This window comes from Mastigoproctus giganteus, chromosome 8, assembly GCF_048544385.1.
Source record: "Mastigoproctus giganteus isolate SK-2022 chromosome 8, ASM4854438v1, whole genome shotgun sequence".
Taxonomy (NCBI): Eukaryota; Metazoa; Arthropoda; class Arachnida; order Uropygi; family Thelyphonidae; genus Mastigoproctus; species Mastigoproctus giganteus.
In genome coordinates, this window is record NC_143582.1 from 202957641 (window position 1) to 202980481 (window position 22841).

At 39.2% G+C, this 22841-nt stretch overlaps 2 protein-coding genes across 2 annotated transcripts in view; both read right to left on the bottom strand.

Moving 5' to 3' along the window:
* Positions 1 to 22841, bottom strand: part of LOC150082202 (uncharacterized) — a 70070-nt gene that overhangs the window by 46244 nt on the left and 985 nt on the right. The gene's annotated exons all lie outside the window — the stretch shown is intronic.
* The window catches only part of LOC150082203 (uncharacterized), a 56485-nt gene that overhangs the window by 1794 nt on the left and 31850 nt on the right, over positions 1 to 22841 (bottom strand). The window contains exon 5 of the mRNA XM_090380449.1: positions 10207 to 10550. Within this exon, the coding sequence (XP_090236575.1) occupies positions 10207 to 10550 (344 nt within the window). The remainder of the gene's footprint in view (positions 1 to 10206; positions 10551 to 22841) is intronic.

The following is a 22841-nucleotide window of genomic DNA, read 5'->3' on the forward strand; positions in this document are numbered from 1 at the left end:
AAGTAAAACTAGATAGCATAATAAGAAGCACTCAATTAGGAATCTGTTAGCTTATTATAGTATTATCAATTAATCAAAAATATTATTAATCTTATTAAATTTCATTGTTAATTAAATTGTATTTAAACAGAAATCATGACCCAGTATAGAGCTGCGAAGCTAAGATCACAGACGAGCGAGAGTGCTGTGACTCGGAGGAGAAACGAAGGGGGCGATTCTCCAACGCATCACAGTCTCAAAAAATGTGCAAAATGTGAACTGTTTGCCGACCTTTCTAAAACAGGACATGATCTAGCCAAGGAGGATGCTTTTGTGTGCGTTGGGTGTCTAGAGTGTCAAGAAATTAGGCACCAACTCAGCGTTCTGAGAGCTTGAAGTGTAGGGTAAATGCCCTTGAAGAAATTAATATGAGGGGCCCCATCAAGCTCTCAGCTGCCCAGCTCAACGGCTGAGCTCACTCATGTGCATCAGGCAACACAGAAACAATCTCCAGGACAGAATGCGCTGGTCTAAAGAAATAGTTATTGTTGGTGACTCTATTGTCAGGGAGACGGGGAATATACTATACAAGAAGGATAGGTGGAACAGAACCAGGGTATGTCTGCCAGAGGCAAAAGTAGATGACGTTGTGGAGCAGATATTATCTTTTAAGGACACAAAAGGTGATATTGTTGTACAAGTTGGAACTAATGACATTAAGAGTAAGAGATTTGTAGATTTACTCGACAAGTACAGGTCAATGTTGAAAAAAAGTCGCGAATTAGGGTTGAATGTGAAAGTGTCTGCAATTCTGCCCAGACACAATAGGAGGGAGTATATGATGAGAGCCTTGTCAATCAATTCAGCCCTGGAGAGATTGTGATCTAGAATTTTTTTCAGCCTGGTCTGTGCTTGTTGACAGCAGAGACTGCGTCTACAGAGATGGGGTACACTTAAATAGAAAGGTGCAAGAATATTTGCTGATGCTATCGAGGCAGTGTTAGGTGGATCGGAAAACTGCCCTTGGAAAACAGAGGCAAAAGTGATTCTTGTAATGCTTCTATTATAATGAGCAGCAGCCTGGAAAGAAGGCAATAGAGATTTCCAGGATTGCTGGGAGTGATAGTGGAACAAATAAATACATGGGCTATGTTAGGGCAACTAAGAGTAGAAACAGGTGCATGTATACCTGCATGTATACCAATGCTAGGAGTATAGTTAATAAATTTGATGAACGTGAAGTGCTAGTCAAGACATCAAAGGCAGATATTATTGGGATATCAGAGACGTGGTGTCACACAGGCATAAGTAGTGCAGAATTGGAATTTGGGGAGTATAATGAGAACAGAAAGGATAGACAAGACAGGAAGGGAGGAGGGGTTATGCTGTTAGTTAACAAACACATAAAATCTAAGAAAGTGCATCCAATTGATGTTGGTGGACAATGCAATGTTGAGTCTGTTTGATGTGACATAAGCACTGGGAAAGGAAAAATGAGAGTAGGCATGTGTTATAGGCCTAATGAATCTGATGAGTATAATGAGCAATTGTGCAGAGAAATAGAGTGGACCAGTAAATCAGAGTGTCTTATAATGGGGGATTTTAATTTCCCGGATATTGACTTGAAGACTTTTGTGGATTTATTGGATGATTGTTTTCTACAGCAGCATGTTCAGGAGGCAACTAGAGGGAGTAATACTCTTAATCTGATTATCAGTAGTGATTTTTCATCAAGAATCTGCATATAAAAGAACCCCTAGGTGTCAGTGATCACAAAGTACTGATGTGGGAATTACTAAAAGATGTAACTACCTCAAGGCTAAAAGGAAGGGCTATTGCTTTCGTAAAGGTGACTACAGCGATCTCAGACAGTTTTTAAATTGTGTACAGTGGGATCAACTGATGATGTTACCAACGCTGAATTCTAAATGGGAAGCCTCCAGGGAATTAATTTTGGAGACTACTAGGCTTTTCATTCCAACTAAGAAATACTGTTCAAGGTTTAGGCCTAAATGGATGTCAGATGAACTAATGAGGCTCGTGGCAGAGAAGAAAAATGTATCGGATGAATATAAAGTATCAGATGACACAAAGCCTACGGCAGATATAAACTAGTCTGTAATCAAATCACAAAGGAGGTCAGGTAGGCGAAGGCAGATTACGAGAAATCCTTGGCAAAAGATGCAAAGAAAAACATCAAAGAGTTCTTTATTTGTGTAAACTCTAGAAGAAAAGGGATGAATCAGATTGGACCACTTAATATAGAGGGGTTGACTATTGATGATCATGCTCAGGTAATTGATTTTGTAATAACTGAGAGCAAAGTGGAGGAGAAATTGTTGAAGTTAAACATAAAAAAGGCACCTGGGGTGAATGGGATCTATCCAGTTATATTAAAGGAGGCAGCAAAGGAAGTAAGCAAACCCTTAGCCATTATTATGAGAGCTTTCTTGGACTCAGGGGAGGTCCCCGTGGACTGGAGGTGTTGAAATGTATCACCAATTCACAAAGGGGTTCAAAAGGTGAAACATGTAACTATAGACCTGTTAGTTCAACTTGTGTTCTGGGGAAAATAATGGAATCGCTGGTTAAAGAAGCATTGCAGGATCATCTAGACAAGACTGCAGTAATAATTCAGACACAGCATGGGTTTGTTAAGGGGAAGTCTTGTCTGACCAATCTGATTGGATACTATGATGTAGTCACAAAGGACCTGAATGCCAAAAAATAATTTTGATATCATATACTTGGATTTCAGGAAAGGTGTTTGATACATTAGCATTAGCAGAGGCATACGATGCAAGAAAGCAAGCTTATTCAGCATCAGCCAAAAAAAAAAAAAAAAACAACCACTACTCCCATTTCACCCCTCCGTTCGTTCGAAATACCTGTCCAGCTGAGCCTTAAATTTGTTTAGGCTATCAACTTCAACAACAAGCAACGGGAGTCTATTCCACAAACCAACTGCCCGCTGGCTAAAGGCAAATTTCCGCACATCTATCCGACATCCGTCCTTCCTCAATTTGAATTTATGCCCTCTCAGGTGATTATTCTGAGCAAGAGGAAGAATCCCATCGGCATTGAGCATGCTCAAGCCATTCAAAGCCTTATACACCTCTATCAGATCACCTCGTCGATGCCTAGTCTCCAGGCTCTGTAATTTGCAAAACTTAAGCCTTTCTTCGTAAGAGCAACCCTTTGTTCCATTCACTAATCTTGTTGCCCTTCTCTGTACTCGTTCCAGCAGCTCTACATCCTTCTTGAAATGAGGCCTCCAGACCTGTATACAGTACTCAAGGTGTGGCCTGACCAATGCCTTATAAAAGGGAATAATCACATCCCTGTCCCTGTCAGAAAAATTCCTGTATATCATTGACAAGACACCATGAGCTACTCTTGCAGCTCGTCTGCACTGCTCAGAGAACTTCATATCTGCCTGCACAATTACCCCCAGGTCCTTTTCATTCTCTACCACTGTCAGCGTAGTACCACAGAGTTGATACGTTGATCTGGGGTTACTGTTTCCCATATGTAGTACTTTATATTTGTCAATGTTAAACTTCATTTGCCACCTCTCAGCCCATCTGCTCAACCTTTCCAGATCCTGTTGCAGCAGCATAGTATCAGTAGTGTCCTTAACAACCCTGCCAATCTTGGTATCGTCTGCAAACTTGGACATTAAGCTTGATACACCATCATCAATATCATTTATAAATACAGAAAACAACAATGGACCCAACACTGAACCCTGAGGAACTCCACTAATAACATTAGTCCAAGTTGAGCAGTGTCCATTGATTACCACTCTCTGTCTTCTGCCACTCAACCATCCCTTTATCCACAGCAGCAATTTGCCTCCAATGCCACACTTCTCCAATTTGTGCAGCAGTCTTCCATGCGCAACAGTATCAAAAGCCTTTCTAAGATCCAAATATATAATATCAAAGTTATTCCCTGCATCCAGTTCTTTTGTGACTACATCATAGTATCCAATCAAATTGGTCAGACAAGACCTGCCCTTAACAAAACCATGCTGTGTCTGAGCTATAACTGAATTCTTGTCCAGATGATCCTGCAGTGCTTCTTTAACCAGTGCCTCCATTAATTTTCCTGGAACCAAAGTTAAACTAACAGGTCTATAATTACTTGTGTCAGCCTTTGATCCTCCTTTGTGAATTGGGGTTATATTTGCACATCTCCAGTCCATGGGTACCTCCCCTGAGTCCAAAGAAGCTCTCATAACTATGGCTAGGGGTTTGCTTACTTCCTTTGCTGCCTCCTTTAATATAACTGGATAGATCCCACCCACCCCGGGTGCCTTTTTTATGTTTATCTTCAACAATTTCTCCTCCACTTTCCTCTCAGTTATTAGAAAATAATCTAGCTCACTGCCAATGTTTACTTCACCTACGACATTCCCCTTCCTGAATAACTCCTCATGTGTGAATGTAGATGCAAAATACTCGTTTAGATTGTTAGCCACCTGAGCTGGATCCTCAACTGTTGAACCATCAACATCCAGTGGACCAATCTGATTCATCCCTTTCCTTCTTGAGTTTAAATAGGTAAAGAACTCTTTTCTGTTTTTCTTTGCATCCTTTGCCAAGGATTTCTCATAATCTGCCTTTGCCTGCCTAATCTCCTTTGTGACTTGGTTACAGACCAACTTATATCGATCATAGGCTTCCATGTCACCCATTAATTTGTATGTATCCCATGCATTTTTATTCTCTGCCATATGTCTCATTAGTTCATCTGACAACCATTTAGGCCTGAACCTTGAACAATATTTCTTGGTTGGTATGTACAGCCTGGTAGCTTCCAAGATTAGTTCTTTGAATGCTTCCCATTTTGAATTTGCTGTTGGTAACATCATCAGTTGGTCCCACTGTATAGAATTTAAATACTGTCTCAGACCATCATAGTCGCCTTTACGAAAGCAAAAACCCTTCCCTTTACCTCTGATGGTAGTTACCTCCTTGAGTAAATCCCACTTCAGCACACTGTGATCACTGCCACCCAGTGGTTCCTTTATCTGCAGATTCCTAATGTATGAAGAATCACTACTGATAATCAGATCAAGAGTATTACTCCCTCTAGTTGCCTCCCGAACATGCTGGTGTAGAAAACAATCATCCAATAAATCCACAAAAGCCTTGCTAGTGTGTGAGTGACCAACCCACAAATTCCAGTCAATATCTGGGAATTTAAAATCCCCCATTATAAGACTCTCTGATTTACTGGCCCATTCTATTTCCCTGTACAGTATCTTATTATACTCATCAGAGTCATTAGGCCTATAGCACACTCCTACTCTCAATTTTGATTTACCTATGCTTATGTCACACCAAACTGACTCGACACTGCCCTGTCCATCAATGTCGACTGGCTTCACTTCCTTGGATTTTATGTGTTTTTTAACTAATAGCATAACCCCTCCTCCCCTCCTGTCCTGTCTATCCTTTCTATACACATTGTACTCCCCAAATTCCAGTTCTGCATTCCTTATATCTGTGTGACACCACGTCTCTGAAATCCCAACAATATCTGCCTTTGATGTTTTGAGCAATACCTCAAATTCATCAAATTTATTTACTAAACTCCTAGCATTGGTGTAAACGCAAGTACACATGCACCTGTTTCTATTCTTAGCTACCCTAACACAACCCATGTGTTTACTTGTACTGCAATGACTTCCAGCAGTCTCTGAAATATCCTGCATCTTGTTTTTCAGGCTTCTGCTCATTCCAATAGAAGCAGTGCAAGAATCTCTTTCACCTCTGCCAGTGGCTACTGTTAATCCATTAGTCTTTGTCTCCCCCCAAGCTAGCAGTTTTCCGACCCACCTAACACTGCCTCGATAGCATCAGCAAATATTCTTGCACCCTTTCTATTTAAGTGTATCCCATCCCTGTAGAAGCAATCTCTCCTGTTAACAAGTACATTCCAGGCTGAAAAAAATTCTACCCCTTGAGCCTTGCACAATCTTTCCAGGGCCGAATTGATCGACAAGGCTCTCATCATATACTCCCTCCTATCGTGTCTGGGCAGAATTGCAGACACTTTCAAACTCAACCCTACTTCACGGCTTTTTTTCAACAGTGACCTGTACTTGTTAAGTAATTCCGCTGGTCTCCTACTCTTAATATCATTAGTGCCAACGTGTACAACTATATCACCTTTTGTGCCCTTAAAAGATGATATCTGCTCTACAACGTCATCAACCTTTGCCCCTGGCAGACATACCCTGGTCCTGTTCCACCTATCCTTTTTACAAAGCATGTTCCCCGTTTCCCTGACAATAGCCACCAACAACTACTAGTTCCTGTGGGACCAGCGCATTCTGCCTTGGGGGCTGCCTCTGTGTTGTAAGATGACCAAGTGCAAGCTCTGGCGTTGATGTGGGCAGCTGAGAGCTTGATGGGCCCCTCAATTTATTTCTTTCGAGGGCATCCACCCTGTCCTTCAAGGTCTCATATAGGCCCATAACAACGCCGAGTTGTCGCCTAATTTCCTTGCACTCCTTGCATCGTGCACACACAAAGACATCCCCCATGGCAGTATCATGTCCCGTACCCGATTGCTCCGCAAACATCAAGCAAACAGTGCATCTTAAAAGGCTGTGATTCAGAGGGCAACTGCCCCCCTCAGTTCTCCCCTGAGTCACAGCACTCCCATTAGCTTGAGCCTTTTGCTTTGCTGCTCTGGTCAGAGTCATGATTTCGATTTAAATGTCAATAAAATTACAATTTCAGAACAAAATTAAAACCTTAAACTTGTATCTTAACACAGTTATAACGCTATATTTATTTTTCAGTATCGAGTGTTATCTACGAGTTCCCTTTATATAACTTCCGTATCAAGTATGTATTAATTATTTGTTACGTTTGTACTCTAAGTCGTTATATATATATAGTTAAAAGTACAATTTAATTGACAATGAAGTTTAACAAGATTAATAGATCTACTGATTAACTGACAATATTATATTATGCTCTATACTATACAAAGCCAATGCTATCGAATTCCGGATATGCTGTATCGCGTTTCAGTAACGAGTGTTATCTACGAAATCCCTTTATATAACTTCCGTATCAAGTTATGTATTAATTATTTATTTTTACTAATTATTTATGTTCCGTAACCTAAGTGGTTATATGTATAGTTAAAAGTACAATTTAATTGCCAATGAAGTTCGACAAGATTAACAGATTTTACTGATTAATTTTCACGTAACAATGGCGGCTGTTTATGAACGGTAAACACGTGGATTTGATACCCTTTCCGATACTAAGTAATACCTACAACTCTCTATCTAAGTTACTTTAACTTTAAGTACCGTAAATAGGAATATAAAGCTACTCTAGAAATAAGTTAATATGTCAATTTAAACTAATAAAGCAGTAAATAAATCAGAAAAAACTTCTCTGTTCCAAGAGCGGCAGAAATACTGTTGCACATGGAAGACTGCTGCACAAATTGGAGAGGTATGGCATTAAGAAGTTGCTACAATGGATAATAGGGATGTTTGAGTGGGAGACGACAGAGAGTGATAATCAATGGACACTGCTCTTCGTGGACAAATGTTATTAGTGAAGTTCCCCAGGGTTCAATGCTGGGCCCATTGTTGTTTTGTATATTTATCAATGATACTGATGAAGGTATATCAGGCTTAATGTCCAAGTTTGCAGATGATACAAAGGTTGTTAACAACAGTAAAGACAGTATGCTACTCCAACTGGATCTAGATAAGTTGGGCAAATGGGCTGAGAAGTGGCAACTGAAGTTTAACATTGACAAATGCAAAGTACTGCATATGGGTAGCAATAACTGAAGAGAAACCTACCAACTGTGTGGTACTACCTCAGGGAAGTGGAAAGAGAAAAAGACCTTGAGGTAATTGTGCAGTCAAATATAAAGTTGCTGAGCAATGCAGATGGGCTGCCAGGGCAAGTCATGGAGTCTTGTCAATGATATATAGGAATTTTGCTATCAGGGACAGGGATGTGATTATCCTGTTATACAAGGCAATGGTCAGGAGACACCTAGAGTACTGTGTACAGGTCTGGAGGCCTCATTTTAGGAAGGATGTAGAGTTGTTAGAACGAGTACAAAGAAAGGCAACAAGATTGGTGAGGGGAACAAAGGGGTGCTCTTACGAAGAAAGGCTTAAATTCTGAAAATTGCAGGGCCTGGAGAGTAGGCAGCTGCGAGGTGATATTGAGGTGTATAAGGTCTTGAATGGGTTGAGCAAGCTGAATGCTGATGGGATTCTTCTTCCTGTTCAGATTAAGAACCTGAGGGGTCACAGATTCAAATTGTGGAAAGACAGTTGTAGAATAGATGTACAGAAATTTGCCTTTAGCCAGCGGATAGTTGCTTGGTGGAACAGACTTCCATCTTATGTTGTGGAAGTTGATAGCCTAAATAAATTTAAGGCTAAGCTGGACAGGCATTTGGAATAAATGGAGGGGCAAAATGGGAGGTTTTTTTTTTTTTTTGGCTGATGCTGCATAAGCTTGCTTTCTTGCATCGTATGCCTCTACTAATGCTAAGGCTAATGATACCCTCCCCCAGAGCCGCACTCTATTTCCCTAAAATAGACAGAGATCTTTCCTCAAAAAAATACTTTCTTATGCACTTCAATTTTATTTTCCTATCAACTACATTTCATAGCACTTTCTTTCAAAGGTGTAAGCTTTGATCAAAACTGATCATAAATTGGAAATACTGCAAAGTATTTCCAATTTATGATAAGGAGAAATTTTGAAAGCTGTTTTCCCCAAAGTTATAGTTTTTCTGTGGGTTATTTCCATCTCTGTACTAATTTTGTTTTATCTGATTGTAGTAGCAAAAGTTTCCCATATCCACAGCTGTAAAACACTATGGTTATTCAATGCTATAGGTGGAAAATACATCAAAGTGGTCATTGCACCACTTCTTGCATATTACAAAATAAGAAGTGCAATTCCCATAATTTCACTGACCTTTTATCAATCTTCTATACAATACGCAAATCTTTTTTGCACTTAAATTTTTTTTCTGCTAGTATTAAAAACGGAGAGCACAGGTGTAGCATACAGCATTAAAGTTTTTTAATTTTTCAACTTCACTAAGGGGAGCATATCTTGTTTTTGGTCTTGTCTGACTAATTTGATTGAATACTATGATGTGGTCACAAAGGAATTGGATGCAGAAAATAAGTTTGATATCATATGCTTAAATTTCAAGAAAGCTTTTGATACTGTTGGCATTAGCATTAGTAGAGACATATGATGCAAGAAAGCAAGCTTATATAGCATCAGCTAAAAAAAAAAAAAAAAAACCCTTTCAATTTCACACACCCATTCACTCCAAATGTCTGCCGAGCGAGCTCTGCCTTGAACTTAAAGTTGCTGACATCCACTACAACAGATGGAAGTTTGTTCCAACTATCAACCACCCGCTGGCTAAAGGCGAATTTCCGCACATCTATTCTACAACTGTCTTTCCTCAATTTGAATTTATGCCCTCTCAGGTGAGTAATCTGAGCAAGAGGAAAAATCCCATTAGCACTGAACTTGCTCAATCCATTCAAGGACTTATACACCTCAATTAGATCACCTTGAAGGTGTCTAGTCTCCGGAAGCTGAAATTTGCAGAACTTCAGCCTTTCTTGGTAACACCAAGAAAGGCTTAAGTTAATTAAGTTCCAGCAGTTTTCCTGTTGCACATGGAAGACTGCTGTATAAATTGGAGCAGTATAGCATTAAGAGCAAGTTGCTGCTATGGATAAAGGAATGATTGAGTGGGAGAAGACAGGGTAGTAATCAATGGACACTACTCTTCTACTCTTCAAGGACTTATGTTATTAACTAATGTTATTAGTGGAGTTCCCCAGGATTAGGATGTTGGGCCCAGTGTTGTTTTACATATTTATCAATGATATTGATGAACATACAGTGGGCTCCCGCTAATCCGAACATCCGCCTAATCCGAACACGTTTCGGTCGGCGGAGAGGAAATTTTTTAGTTCGCAAAATATACGTTTTTTGTATTTTCCAGTTAAATTTAAACGGGCATTAATGGTACAAAAACATTTAGAATTCCACAAAACAATTGTATTTTATTGTAGTACTGTACTAATACAAAATTAATAAATCAGTGTTTGACATGGCCTATTAAAATTACAGATTTATACTTACACACCAAAACAGGAACAAAAGTCATTTTTCAGAAGTAACAAACTCTGTTAGTTTCTTTTGACGTAACAATGAAAATTGGCTAGATGATGCTATGTTTAGCCACCGCTTCATAAACATGTAGTCTGCCGGTGTAGCGCTGGGATGTTGTTCTAAGTAGCGTAAAGTGAGGTCAAGGGCCGCTGTCGCATCTGTATGCGACACAAGTTGTTCCGCAGAAACAATGGGCTCGTCATCACTCCCATCATCATTCTGCTTGGAGTCTTCTTGGGTGACAGCTGCCATGATGTCCTCATCCGACAGGTTTTCATGACCTATTCCATCCGCTGCAATCCACTCGTTAACGTCAGATTCTATTGCTTCCTCGCACCCGGGAATTTCCTGTACGAGCTGAATTAATTGTTCTATGTCATTGTTTTCGTCAGAGCTATCGACAAAGCTCAGAGAGGGCCATAATTTCTTCCATGATCTTTGTATGGACTGCTCGGTTACACCCTCCCACGACTCAGCAACCCAATATACAACATCTTTTAAGTTCACTTGTTTCATTTTCTCATGTAAAGAAAGTGAATTGGTGTTATCTTCTATCAAGGACCTAAGATATTTCTTTCTGTATGCAAGCTTGATAGACTGTAACACCCCCTGGTCCATGGGCTGTAATAACGGTGTTACATTAGGCGGTAAAAAAGCTGCCTTTATATCCCCTGATATCAACTCGGAAACGTCTGGGTGGGACGGCGCATTGTCTATGAGGAGAATGGCACGAGGTGGCAAATCATTTTCATTGCTGAAACGTTTCACTGCTGGGACAAATTGATTATGAAACCACTCAATGAAAAGCTGTCTGTTCATCCAAGCTTTTTTTTTACTTTTATAATGAACTGGAAGATTGTTAATGTTCATATTTTTAAAAGCTCTCGGCTTCGCTGATTTACCGATCATCATCAAAAGTAGCTTGTGATTTCCTGAAGCATTACTACAAGCTATCAACGTCACTCGCTCCTTATTCATTTTAAAACCTGGGGCACGCATTTCTTGTTGAGATGCTAGACTTTTTGTGGGCAAAGCCTTAAAATTTAAACTTGTCTCATCAGCATTATATATCTGCTAAGGTGAATAATGTGATACCAAATCAGCAAACTCACCCAAATATTTCTCTGCTACAGCATGATCAGCTGATAATTGCTCCCCGGTGATCGTTAGCTGGCGAATCCCATGGCGCTTCTTCCAGTGATCAAACCAACTGGTACTTGCAATAAATGATTCACCACCTTTCATTAGTTTGTTGAGATGAATGGCCTTTTCTCTAACAAGAGGTTCACTTAGGGGTGTTCCCCTTCCTCTTTCCTGAGTGAACCACGTGAATAAGGCTTCATCAAGCTTGTCAAACGTTGAGGGCCTTACTGTTTGTCAATTTTCAACTGATTTTTCTGAAGTAGAGGTACAAAACTGTTCGATCTTTGCGCGGTTTTTTTTCCAGTCAGTTACTGTGGCCTTGCCCACTCCAAACTCTATTGCTAATTTCGTTGCACTTTCCCCCTTGTCCAGCCTTTTTAAAACTTCCAGCTTATCTTTTAATGTACACGTTGTGTGTTTCCGTTTCGTGGCCATTGTGGCAGCAGACTGAACTAAACTAAACTATAAAATATAATGTAGAGCGAAGATATAAACATTCACGTTTAATGCACAATGTCGCGTGCAATTAGTCATAGCGTGGAGGGGGGGGTTGCTTCCGGTGTGTTACGCTCGCGTACAAACGCTAGTAGGCTTACTATACATTCATTCCTTAATAAACCAGACCTGTTTTACTGCTTGCTTCTGCATTATTGCAGTTATTCGGCTAATCCGAAATTCTGCTAATCCGAACAGGGCTCGGTCCCAATTAGTTCGGACTAGCGGGAGTCTAGTGTATATCAAACTTAATATCCAAGTTTGCAGATGATACAAAGGTTGGAAGGTTTGTTAATGACAGTAGTTGCTGCAACAGGATCTAGAAAATTTGAGCAGATGGGCAGAGAGGTGGCAACTGAAGTTCAACATTGAATTTGTCAAAGTAATGCATATGGCAATCAACAGGCCACACCTTGAATACTACATTAAGTCTGGAGGCCTCTTAGGAAGGATGTAGAGTTGCTAGAACGAGTACAGAGAAGGGCAACAAGATTGGTGAGAGGAACAAAAGGGTGCTCTAACAAAGATAGGCTTAAGTTCTGCAAATTGCAGCGCCTGGAGACTAGGCATCCACACGGTGATCTGATTAATAGTAGTAATAGTGGCATGTGATGCAAGAAAGCAAACATATGAGCTTATGCAGCATCAGCCAAAAAAAAAAATTTACACAACCATTCACTCTAAATGCTTGTCCAGTTCCTCCTTAAATTTATTTAACCTATCAACTTCCACAATGACAGATGGAAATTTGTTCCAGCAATTAACCACCCGCTGGCTAAAGGCAAATTTCCACATATCTATTCTACATCTGTCTTTCCTCAATTTGAATTTATGCCCCATTAGGTTCGTAATCTGAACAAGTGGAAGAATCCCATCAGAATTCAGCGTGCTCAACCCATTCAAAGCCATATACCCCTCAATCAGATCACCTCACAGGTGCCTAGTCTCCAGCCGCTGAAATTTGCAGAACTTAAGCCTCTTTTGGTAGGAGGATCCCTTCATCCCACTCACCAACCTTGTTGCCCTTCTCTGTACATTATTATTATTATCATTAGCCATACGGTGCAAGGAAGCCTGAGGCTTATACCGTACCAGCCAAAAGAAAAATTTTTCTATAACTCTGGGGGAGGGGGGAGGGAGGGAGGGAGGGAGGGAGAGAGAGAGAGAGAGAGAACAAGGTCAGAAGTAAAAGGGAATCACCAAGAAAAAAAAAAGAATGATGATATCCAGCTCAGGACCCTGGGTGTGCCAAGCCCATACTCACCAGATATGAGCCCTTGAGGTCAATGCTCAAGCAAATCTATATCCTTCCTAAAATAAGGCCTCCGGACCTGTACACAGTACTCATGGTGTGGCTTGACCATTGCTTTGTGCAGAGGGACAATTACCTCCTTTTCCCTGATAGCAAAATTCCTGTATATCATTGCCAAAACCCCATGACCTGCCCTGGCAGCCTATCTGCATTGCCCAGATAACTTCATATCTGACTGCACAATTACTCCCAGGTTTTTTCATTTTCTACCACCTTAAGTGTAGTACCACACAGTTTGTACATTACTCTGGGGTTACTTCTATCCATATGCAGTACAATTTGCATTTGTCAAAGTTAAACTTCAGTTGCCACTTCTCAGCCCATCTTCCCAAATTTTCTAGATCCTGTAGCAGTAGCACACTGCCATTACTGTCATTAACAACCCTGCCAACCTTTGTATTATCTGCAGACTTTGACACTAAGCCTGATATACTTTCATCAATATCACTGATAAATATACAAAACAACAGTGGATCCAACACCGAACCCTGTGGGAGTCCACTAATAACATTAGTCCACGAAGAGCAGCGCCCATTGATTACCACCCTCTGTCTTCTCCCACTCAACCATCCTTTTATCCATTGTAGCAACTTATCCTTAATACCATTCTGCTCCAATTTGTACAGTAGTCTTCCATGCGCAACAGTGTCAAAAGCTTTCCTGAAATCCAAGTATATGATATCAAAATTATTTTTTGCATTCCGTTCCTTTGTAACCACATCATAATATCCAACCAAATTTGTCAGACAAGACTTTCCCTTAACAAACCCATGCTGTGTCTGAATTATTGCTGCAGTCTTGTCTACATGATCCTGCAATGCATCTTTAACCAGTGACTCCCTTATTCTACCCGGAACAGAGGTTAAACTAACTGGTCTGTAATTACTTTCATTACCCTTCAATTTCCCTTTGTGAATTGGGGATACATTTACACATCTCTAGTCCGTGGGGACCTCCCCTGAGTCCAAGGATGCTCTCTCAAAATTATGGCTAAGCGTTTGCTTACTTCCTTTGCAGCCTCCATTAATATAACTGGATAGATCCCATCCACCCCAGGTGCCTTTCTTTGTTTAACTTCAACAATTTCTCCTCCACGTTGCTCTCAGTTATTACAAAATCATTAAGCACCCTGCTACAATTTGATAACCTTCTAGCATTTTCAATCCTTAATAACTCCTCATGTGCGAATGTAGATACAAAATACTCACTCAGTTTGTTTGCTATCTGAGAAGGATCATCAACAATCAAACCATCAATATCAAGTGGACCAATCTGATTCATCCCCTTCCTTTTACAGTTTATATAAGTAAAGAAATCCTTGCTGTTTTTCTTAGCAGCCTTTGCCAAAGATTTCTCATAATCTGTCTTCGCCTGCCTAACATCCTTTGTGACTTGATTACAGACTAGCTTATATCTGCCATAGGCTTCTATGTCGCCTGATAATTTATATGCATCCCATGCATTTTTCTTCTCTGCCACGAGTCTCATTAGTTCATTTGACAACCATTTAGGCCTAAACCTTGAACAATATTTCTTTATAGGTATGAAACTTTTAGTAGCTTCCGCGATTAGTTCCTTGAATGCTTCCCACTTGGAATTTGCTGTTAGTAACATCATCAGTTGATCCCACTGTACAGAATTTAAAAACTGTGTGAGACTAAGGTGATAAAGCCTTGAACGGTTTAAGCAAGCTCAATGCTGATGGGATTCTTCCTCTTGCCTGGATTACACACCTGAGGAGGCATAAATTCAAACTGAGGAAAGACAGTTGTAGAATAGATGTGCGGAAATTTGCCTTTAGCCAGCCAATAGGTAGTTGATTGCTGGAACAAACTTCCACCTGTTGTGGAAGTTGATAGCTTAAATAAATTCAAGGAAAGAACTGGACAAACATTTGGAGCAAATGGATGGGTGAAATGGGAAGGTTTTTTTTGGGCTGATACTGTACAAGCTTGCTTTCTTGCATTATATGTCTCTACTAATAATTCTACCACATCTCTCCTAATAATTCTATCATAGTTCTGTTAGTGTCACATTTTTAATGAATATATAAGTAAGTTTATGTTTTTAGTGCAGTTGCAATTAATGGAGTAAAAATAAAATATTAAAAAAAAATGACGTGGTGACAAGGTCAAATTTACATAGATTTATTCTGCGGCCATTAAATCTACAGTAGAGCTCCGTCAATCCTGACCCCAATGATCCGGACTGAATTTTCAGTCAGGAGAAAAATTCTAACTATCGAAAAAAAAAAAACTATCTGTTCACTAACATTTTGGAGGGGGTCTAAAATTTAAAACAGTACAAAAGATAGGCAATCGATAACAAAGAACACTGCATGCACAAATTGCAACTAACACGATACGCACAAGTGAGAACGGAATGACGTTATGAAACTTAAAAAATAGGAATGAAGAGAACATTCTGAAAATAAATTTATTTATGTTTTTGATACGATTGAAGATTTCATGGAAGGGGAAATGCATTTCGCTATAATAATGTAAAAACCCACAGAATTCCAGCTGTCTGTATTATCACAAATTCAATAAGATCATGTTTACTATCCGTTTATAATAGATTGCACTAACAGAAAAGCCTAAGAAACAGGGGACTGCTACTTATTTTTATTGTTTTATGGTTGTGACCTCCAGAATTCCGATCGGACCACATGGTGTGGTTGGAGACAATTGTAGGGTAATCTCAAGAAAATAACCTATTTACTCAAGGAGGTAACTACCATCAGAGGTAAAGGGAAGGGTTTTTGTTTTCGTAAAGGCGACTATGATGGTCTGAGACAGTATTTAAATTCTATACAGTGGGACCAACTGATGATGTTACCAACAGCAAACTCAAAATGGGAAGCATTCAAGGAACTAATCTTGGTGGCTACCAGGCTTTACATACCAACTAAGAAATATTGTTCAAGGTTTAGGCCTAAATGGTTGTCAGATGGACTAATGAGACATGTGGCAGAGAAGAAAAATGCATGGGATACATACAAATTAATGGGTGACATGGAAGCCTATGATAGATATAAGTTGGTCTGTAACCAAGTCACAAAGGAGATTAGGCAGGCAAAGGCAGACTACGAAAAATCCTTGGCAAAAGATGCAAAGAAAAACAGAAAGGAGTTCTTTACATACTTGAACTCGAGAAGGAAAGGGATGAATCAGATTGGTCCACTGGATATTGATGGTTCAACAGTTGAGGATCCTGCTCAGGTGGCTAACAATCTAAACGAGTATTTTGCATCTACATTCACGCATGAGGAGTTATTCAGGAAGGAGAATGATGTAGGTAAAGTAAACATTGGCAGTGAGCTGGATGATTTTGTAATAACTGAGAGGAAAGTGGAGGAGAGATTGTTGAGGATAAACATAAAAAAGGCACCTGGGGTGGATGGGATCTATCCAGTTATATTAAAGGAGGCAGCAAAGGAAGTATGCAAACCCCTAGCCATAATTATGAGAGCTTCTTTGGACTCAGGGGAGGTACCCATAGACTGGAGATGTGCAAATGTAACCCCAATTCACAAAGGAGGATCAAAGGCTGACACAAGTAATTATAGACCTGTTAGTTTAACTTCTGTTCCAGGTAAATTAATGGAGGCACTGGTTAAAGAGGCACTGCAGGATCATCTAGACAAGAATTCAGTTATAGCTCAGACGCAGCATGGTTTTGTTAAGGGCAGGTCTTGCCTGACCAATTTGATTGGGTACTATGATGTAGTCACAAAAGAACTGGATGCAGGGAATAACTTTGATATTATACATTTGGATCTTAGAAAGGCTTTTGATACTGTTGCACATGGAAGACTGCTGCACAAATTGGAGCAGTGTGGCATTGGAGGCAAGTTGCTGCTATGGATAAGGGGATGGTTGAGTGGCAGAAGACAGAGAGTGGTAATCAATGGACACTGCTCAACGTGGACTAATGTTATTAGTGGAGTTCCTCAAGGTTCAGTGTTGGGTCCATTGTTGTTTTCGGTGTTTATGAATGATATCGATGATGGGATATCAAGTTTAATGTCTAAGTTTGCAGATGATACAAAGGTTGGCAGGGTCGTTAAGGACACTACTGACGCTATGCTGCTGCAACAGGATCTGGAAAGGTTGAACAGATGGGCTGAGAGGTGGCAAATGAAGTTTAACATTGACAAATGTAAAGTACTACATATGGGTAACAGTAACCCCAGAGCAATGTATCAACTCTGCGGTACTACACTGACAGTGGTGGAGAATGAAAAGGACCTGGGGGTAATTGTGCAGGCAGATATGAAGTTCTCTGAGCAGTGCAGACGAGCTGCAAGAGTAGCTCATGGTGTCTTGTCAATGATATATAGGAATTTTTCTAGCAGGGATAAGGAGGTGATTATTCCCTTGTATAAGGCAATGGTTAGGCCACATCTTGAGTACTGTATACAGGTCTGGAGGCCTCATTTCAAGAAGGATGTAGAGCTGCTGGAACGGGTACAGAGAAGGGCAACAAGATTAGTAAATGGAACAAAGGGTTGCTCTTACGAAGAAAGGCTTAAGTTTTGCAAATTACAGAGTCTGGAGACTAGGCACCGGCGAGGTGATCTGATAGAGGTGTATAAGGCTTTGAATGGTTTGAGCATGCTCAATGCCAATGGGATTCTTCATCTTTCTCAGAATAATCACCTCAGAGGGCATAAATTCAAATTGAGGAAGGACGGATGTCGGATAGATGTGCGGAAATTTGCCTTTGGCCAGCGGGTGGTTGGTTGGTGGAACCGACTTCCATCACTTGTTGCTGAAGTTGATAGCCTAAACAAATTAAGCTCAACTGGACAGGTATTTCGAACGAACGGAGGGGTGAAATGGGAGAGGGTTTTTTTTTTTTTTTTTTTTTTTTTGGCTGATGCTGAATAAGCTTGCTTTCTTGCATCATATGCCTCTACAAATGCTAATGCTAATGCTATTCAGTGACAGCTACAGCTAGCATTGTCCACGTGTACACCTTACGCCAGTTCTTTAGGGTGTTTTTTTTGTTTTTATTTATTTTATTTTTTTGTGGTTTTGGTAATATGGCAACAAAAAGAAAGAGTGTTACCATGCTGAAGGAACAAAAACAAAAAACGCCTTTTCACATTGATAAGGGGGAAAGTTTAAAAAAAGATCGCTCTCGATATAGGGGTGGCAAAACAAACTATTTCCGATTGGAAAAAAAACAGGAAAGCAATCGAAAACTTTTGTGCAAAAATGGTGGCCAAAGACAGCTTAGGAAATAGAGCTATCATTAAGCAGTCAAAAAATGAAAATTTGAATGAGGCCTTATACACTTGGTTTTGTCACGAATGAGAACAAGGGGTTCGTTCCTCTTTCAGGCCCAATCCTTCGATCAGAGGGGTCTTAGCCTTAATGAAAAGTTAGGAGGTGACCCGTCTTTTACTGCGAGTTTGGAGTGATTATCAAGGTGGAAGGAGCATCATGGAATCCGACATGCACTCTTAAAAATATGAACTTAAATTGCCCTCCCAGCAAAGTACATGTCACAAAAATCGGCTTGAATGAGCTCAGATTTTTTTAAAGATTGGTTTTTCGTCTCGTTTGTTCCTTAGTTAAAAAAATATTTAAAGGATCAAAGACTGGAAGAAAAAGCAGTTTTATTCATTGATAACACTCCAACCCACTCAGCAGAAGAACAACTGAGATTTGACAACATCTTTATAAAATTTTTGCCACTCAACATTACTGCAGTATTACAGCCTATGGATCAAGGAGTTATAGAGGCTGTGAAGTGACGGTACAGAAAGAAGTTGATAATCTCAGCATTAGAACAGCAAGAGGCACTTGAAGAAAAATCAAACTTTATGGACCTTCTTAAAAATGTCAACATAAAGACAGTCATTTATTTTTCTGCTGCAGCTTGAAACGAAACTGATAAGACTACCCTTATCAAATGCTGGAAAAAAACGTTTGGTCTGATGTTCCAATGGAAAGATCTGAGACAAAAATGGATATTTCTTCGGATCCCAATGATGACAAGGATGATAATGATTTTGTCCAGTTATTTCAACATCTAGGGGGTTGTTCAGACGTAACATATGAAGACATTGTTCCATGGATAATGTGTGATAATGATCTAGGACATCAGATCCTTACCGAGGAAGACATCGTGAAAGCATGCTCATGATCATCATTGCAAGCTAATGAAGACGGCAACTCTGATGAAGTGTGTACGAGGAAACAACTGGCACGAGTCACACTGAAGCAATTGGAATGCTGGAGAAGCTACAGATTTATTTCGAGGGACAGGATGACACATCAACTGGTGAGCTTCTGACCTTGAAGTGGTTGCAAGATCATGCTGCCCGAAAGCGAGTTTCAAAATTAAAGGAAAAAAAAACATTGACTATTTCAAGTAAACTTCTCGAAAATAGTTATTTGTTTTGTGTTGTAATATTTTTGTGCTTAATTTTCTGTAATATAATGTTCTACATTAAAACTTTGTTGCTTTGTACAGTAATTTGTTTACTTACCATATTCTTTTATTAATTTAAGGTAAAACCAATTTAGTTAAAATTTTGTTATTTAGTAACTTTAAACTGGTACGTGAAAAGATAGCTTCTGGTTAATCCAGACTTTCACTAATCTGGACCGAGTGTGGTCCTGTCAAGTCCAGATTAACAGGGTTCTATTGTATTCCTCTTGCATGTGTTATCTGAGAAAAAATAAAGATGGATCTACATCCTAAAATGAGGAATGCAAACCTATATGTGGTATTCAAGATTTGGCTTAACCACTGCCTTTATACAAAGCAGAAATTTCCCTGCTGAAAAAGTTCCTATATATCACTGAGAGAATCTGATGAGCTGTTCTAGCAGGTTGTCTGCACCGCTCAGAGAACTTTATATCAGATTGTACAATCATTTTCAACTACATCTCCAAATGCATATTACGAGAGTATGCTTGCTATTAACCCTCTATCAGGTATGTTGCTGGTGAATGTCCATCAAAATGACTTAAATGTGAAAATAAAAATATCTACTAAAGTGATGTTAATGTGAATTTTAGTTTTCTTCATGATTGGTTTAACTTTCAACATGTATTGTTTGTTACTGAAGCTAGTTCATCATTAAAAAAAAAAGAAAATATTTCATTAGGCTTTGTTAGACTTCTTCTTGCATATGATTATCAAGCACTCTAAAATATGAATTTAAGATTAGTGGCTTTTTTATTATTCAATCAAGCATGCAGGCTTGATATTTGATCAGTGTCATTGCAAATGCCGACATTTGCAATGACACTGATCGACACTGACTTGTTGTTGAAGTTGATAGCCTAAACAAATTTAAAGCTCAACTGGACAGGTATTTCGAACGAACGGAGGGGTGAAATGGGAGTGGTTTTTTTTTTTTTTTTTTTTGGCTGATGCTGAATAAGCTTGCTTTTTTGCATCATATGCCTCTACTAATGCTAATGCTAATTTCCATCACATTTATTGGCATTATCCAGCTGCTAAAGTATGTGGATTTTTAGATTCTTTATATCAAGTGTTGCTTGACAATAGTGAAGACAACAACTATGTGCAAATCCATCTAAAGCATGTCAGGATTATTTTAGAAAATTAATTAAAAATATGTTTTCAATATAAAAAATGAATTTTCATAATAGATTTAAAATAACATCGGCTTCAAAAAGTTACAAATTTTGAATTATTTCATTCCTTTGTTACAAGCATAATAATCGTGGAAAAAGTCCACTAATGCACCTGCTAATTTTACATTTTTATTGTGCTTCAAATAGGGTTAATGTTAAACCCAAATTGCCATTTTTTAGCCCAGCTACCTAGTTCATCTCAATCTTCTTGAAGAAGTATGCCATAATTAATGTCATTAACAATCTAACCCACTTCCGCACTGTTAGCAAACTTACAAAATCCACATGCATATTCTGATGCTTTGTTTCCCAAATGGCTTCACTCAAATTTAAATATGATGTCAAAATTATTATTTGCATTCTGCTCTTTGTAACAATCTTATAATAGCTAGTGATTGTCAAAAATGAACACCCTTTAACAAATCCCTGTTTTAAAGTTCCATTCCTATCAAGATGATTTTGTAGTATTTGCATTCTTTTCCTGGACACAGAAGTCAAACTTACAGGTCTATTAAATGGTATGTTAATCCAGAACTGCTGAAACCCAACTGCAGTATCTTGCACTTATTAATGTTAAACCTCAATTGTCATTTTTCTGTTTACTTTATCTAGATCTTCTTGAAGAAGCATATCTTAATTGCTGTCATTAACCACTATACTTACCTTTGTAACATTTGCATACTTACACATCAAACTTAAAATACATTAAAAACAGTTCGGGAAGCAACTGTTCCCAAGTTACTTCCAGAATCTTTTTACCTGAGAAGCCAGCTTAAAGTATTTGGAAATGAAAAATACCTACAATTATTAAATTGTACAATCCAACATGAAATTATTTTAGCAATGTAAATAAACTACCACGAAAAAGGATATGGCATTTCACTTATAGTAATAGTGGCACGTGATGCAATAAAGCAAGCATATGAGCTTATGTAGCATAAGCCAAAAAAAAAAAAAATCACACAACCATTCCCTAAGTTTGTCCAGTTCCTCCTTAAATTTATTTAAGCTATCAACTTCCACAACGACAGATGGAAGTTTGTTCCAGCAATTAACCACCCACTGGCTAAAGGCAAATTTTCACACATCTATTCTACTGCTGTCTTTCCTCAATTTGAATTTATTCCCCCTTAAATTCTTAATCTGAGCAAGCAGAAGAATCCCATCAGAATTCAGCATACTCAACCCATTCAAGGCCTTATACACCTCAATCAGATCATCTCGCAGGTGCCTAGTCTCCAGCCGCTGCAATTTGCAGAACTTAAACCTCTCTTGGTAAGAGGACTCCTTTGTTCCCCTAACCAATCATGTTGTCCTTCTCTGTACATGCTCAAGCAAATCTACATCCTTCCTAAAATGAGGCCTCCAGACCTGTACTCAAGGTGTGGCCTGACCACTGCCTTATACATAGGGATAATCATCTCCTTTTCTCTGCTAGCAAAATTCCTGTTTATCATTGACAAAACCCCATGACCTGCCCTGGCAGCCTGTCTGCATTGCTCAGAAAACTTTATATCTGACTGCACAATTACTTCCAGGTCTTTTTCATTTTCTACCACCTAGGTGGTAGATGATTTTCATCAACCGGTGAAATACCACCACTTTGCTTATTGGAGGCTTGAAGTGGTGAAACCCATGTTTAGTCTCTAGAGCAAAGTTTCCGGCATCCCCATCCCCCCATACTTCTCCTTCAACCCATGCATGGTACTAAGTACTATAGGTTTTGATAACTTTCATGTTTGGGGTTTTCATAAAAAAAAAAAAAAAAAAGTACGTTCCTCTGGGATTACTTCTACCCATACGTAGTACTTTGCATTTGTCAAGGTTAAACTTCAGTTGCCACTTCTTCGCCCATCTGCCCAAATTATCTAGATCCTGTTGCAGTAGTACACTGCCATTAACAACTCTGCCAACCTTTGTATCATCTGCAAACTTTGACACTAAGCCTGATATACCTTCATCAATATCATTGATAAATATACAAAACAACAGAGGTCCCAACACCAAACCCTGTGGGACTCCACTAATAACATTAGTTCACGAAGAGCAGCACCCATTGATTACCACCCTCTGCTT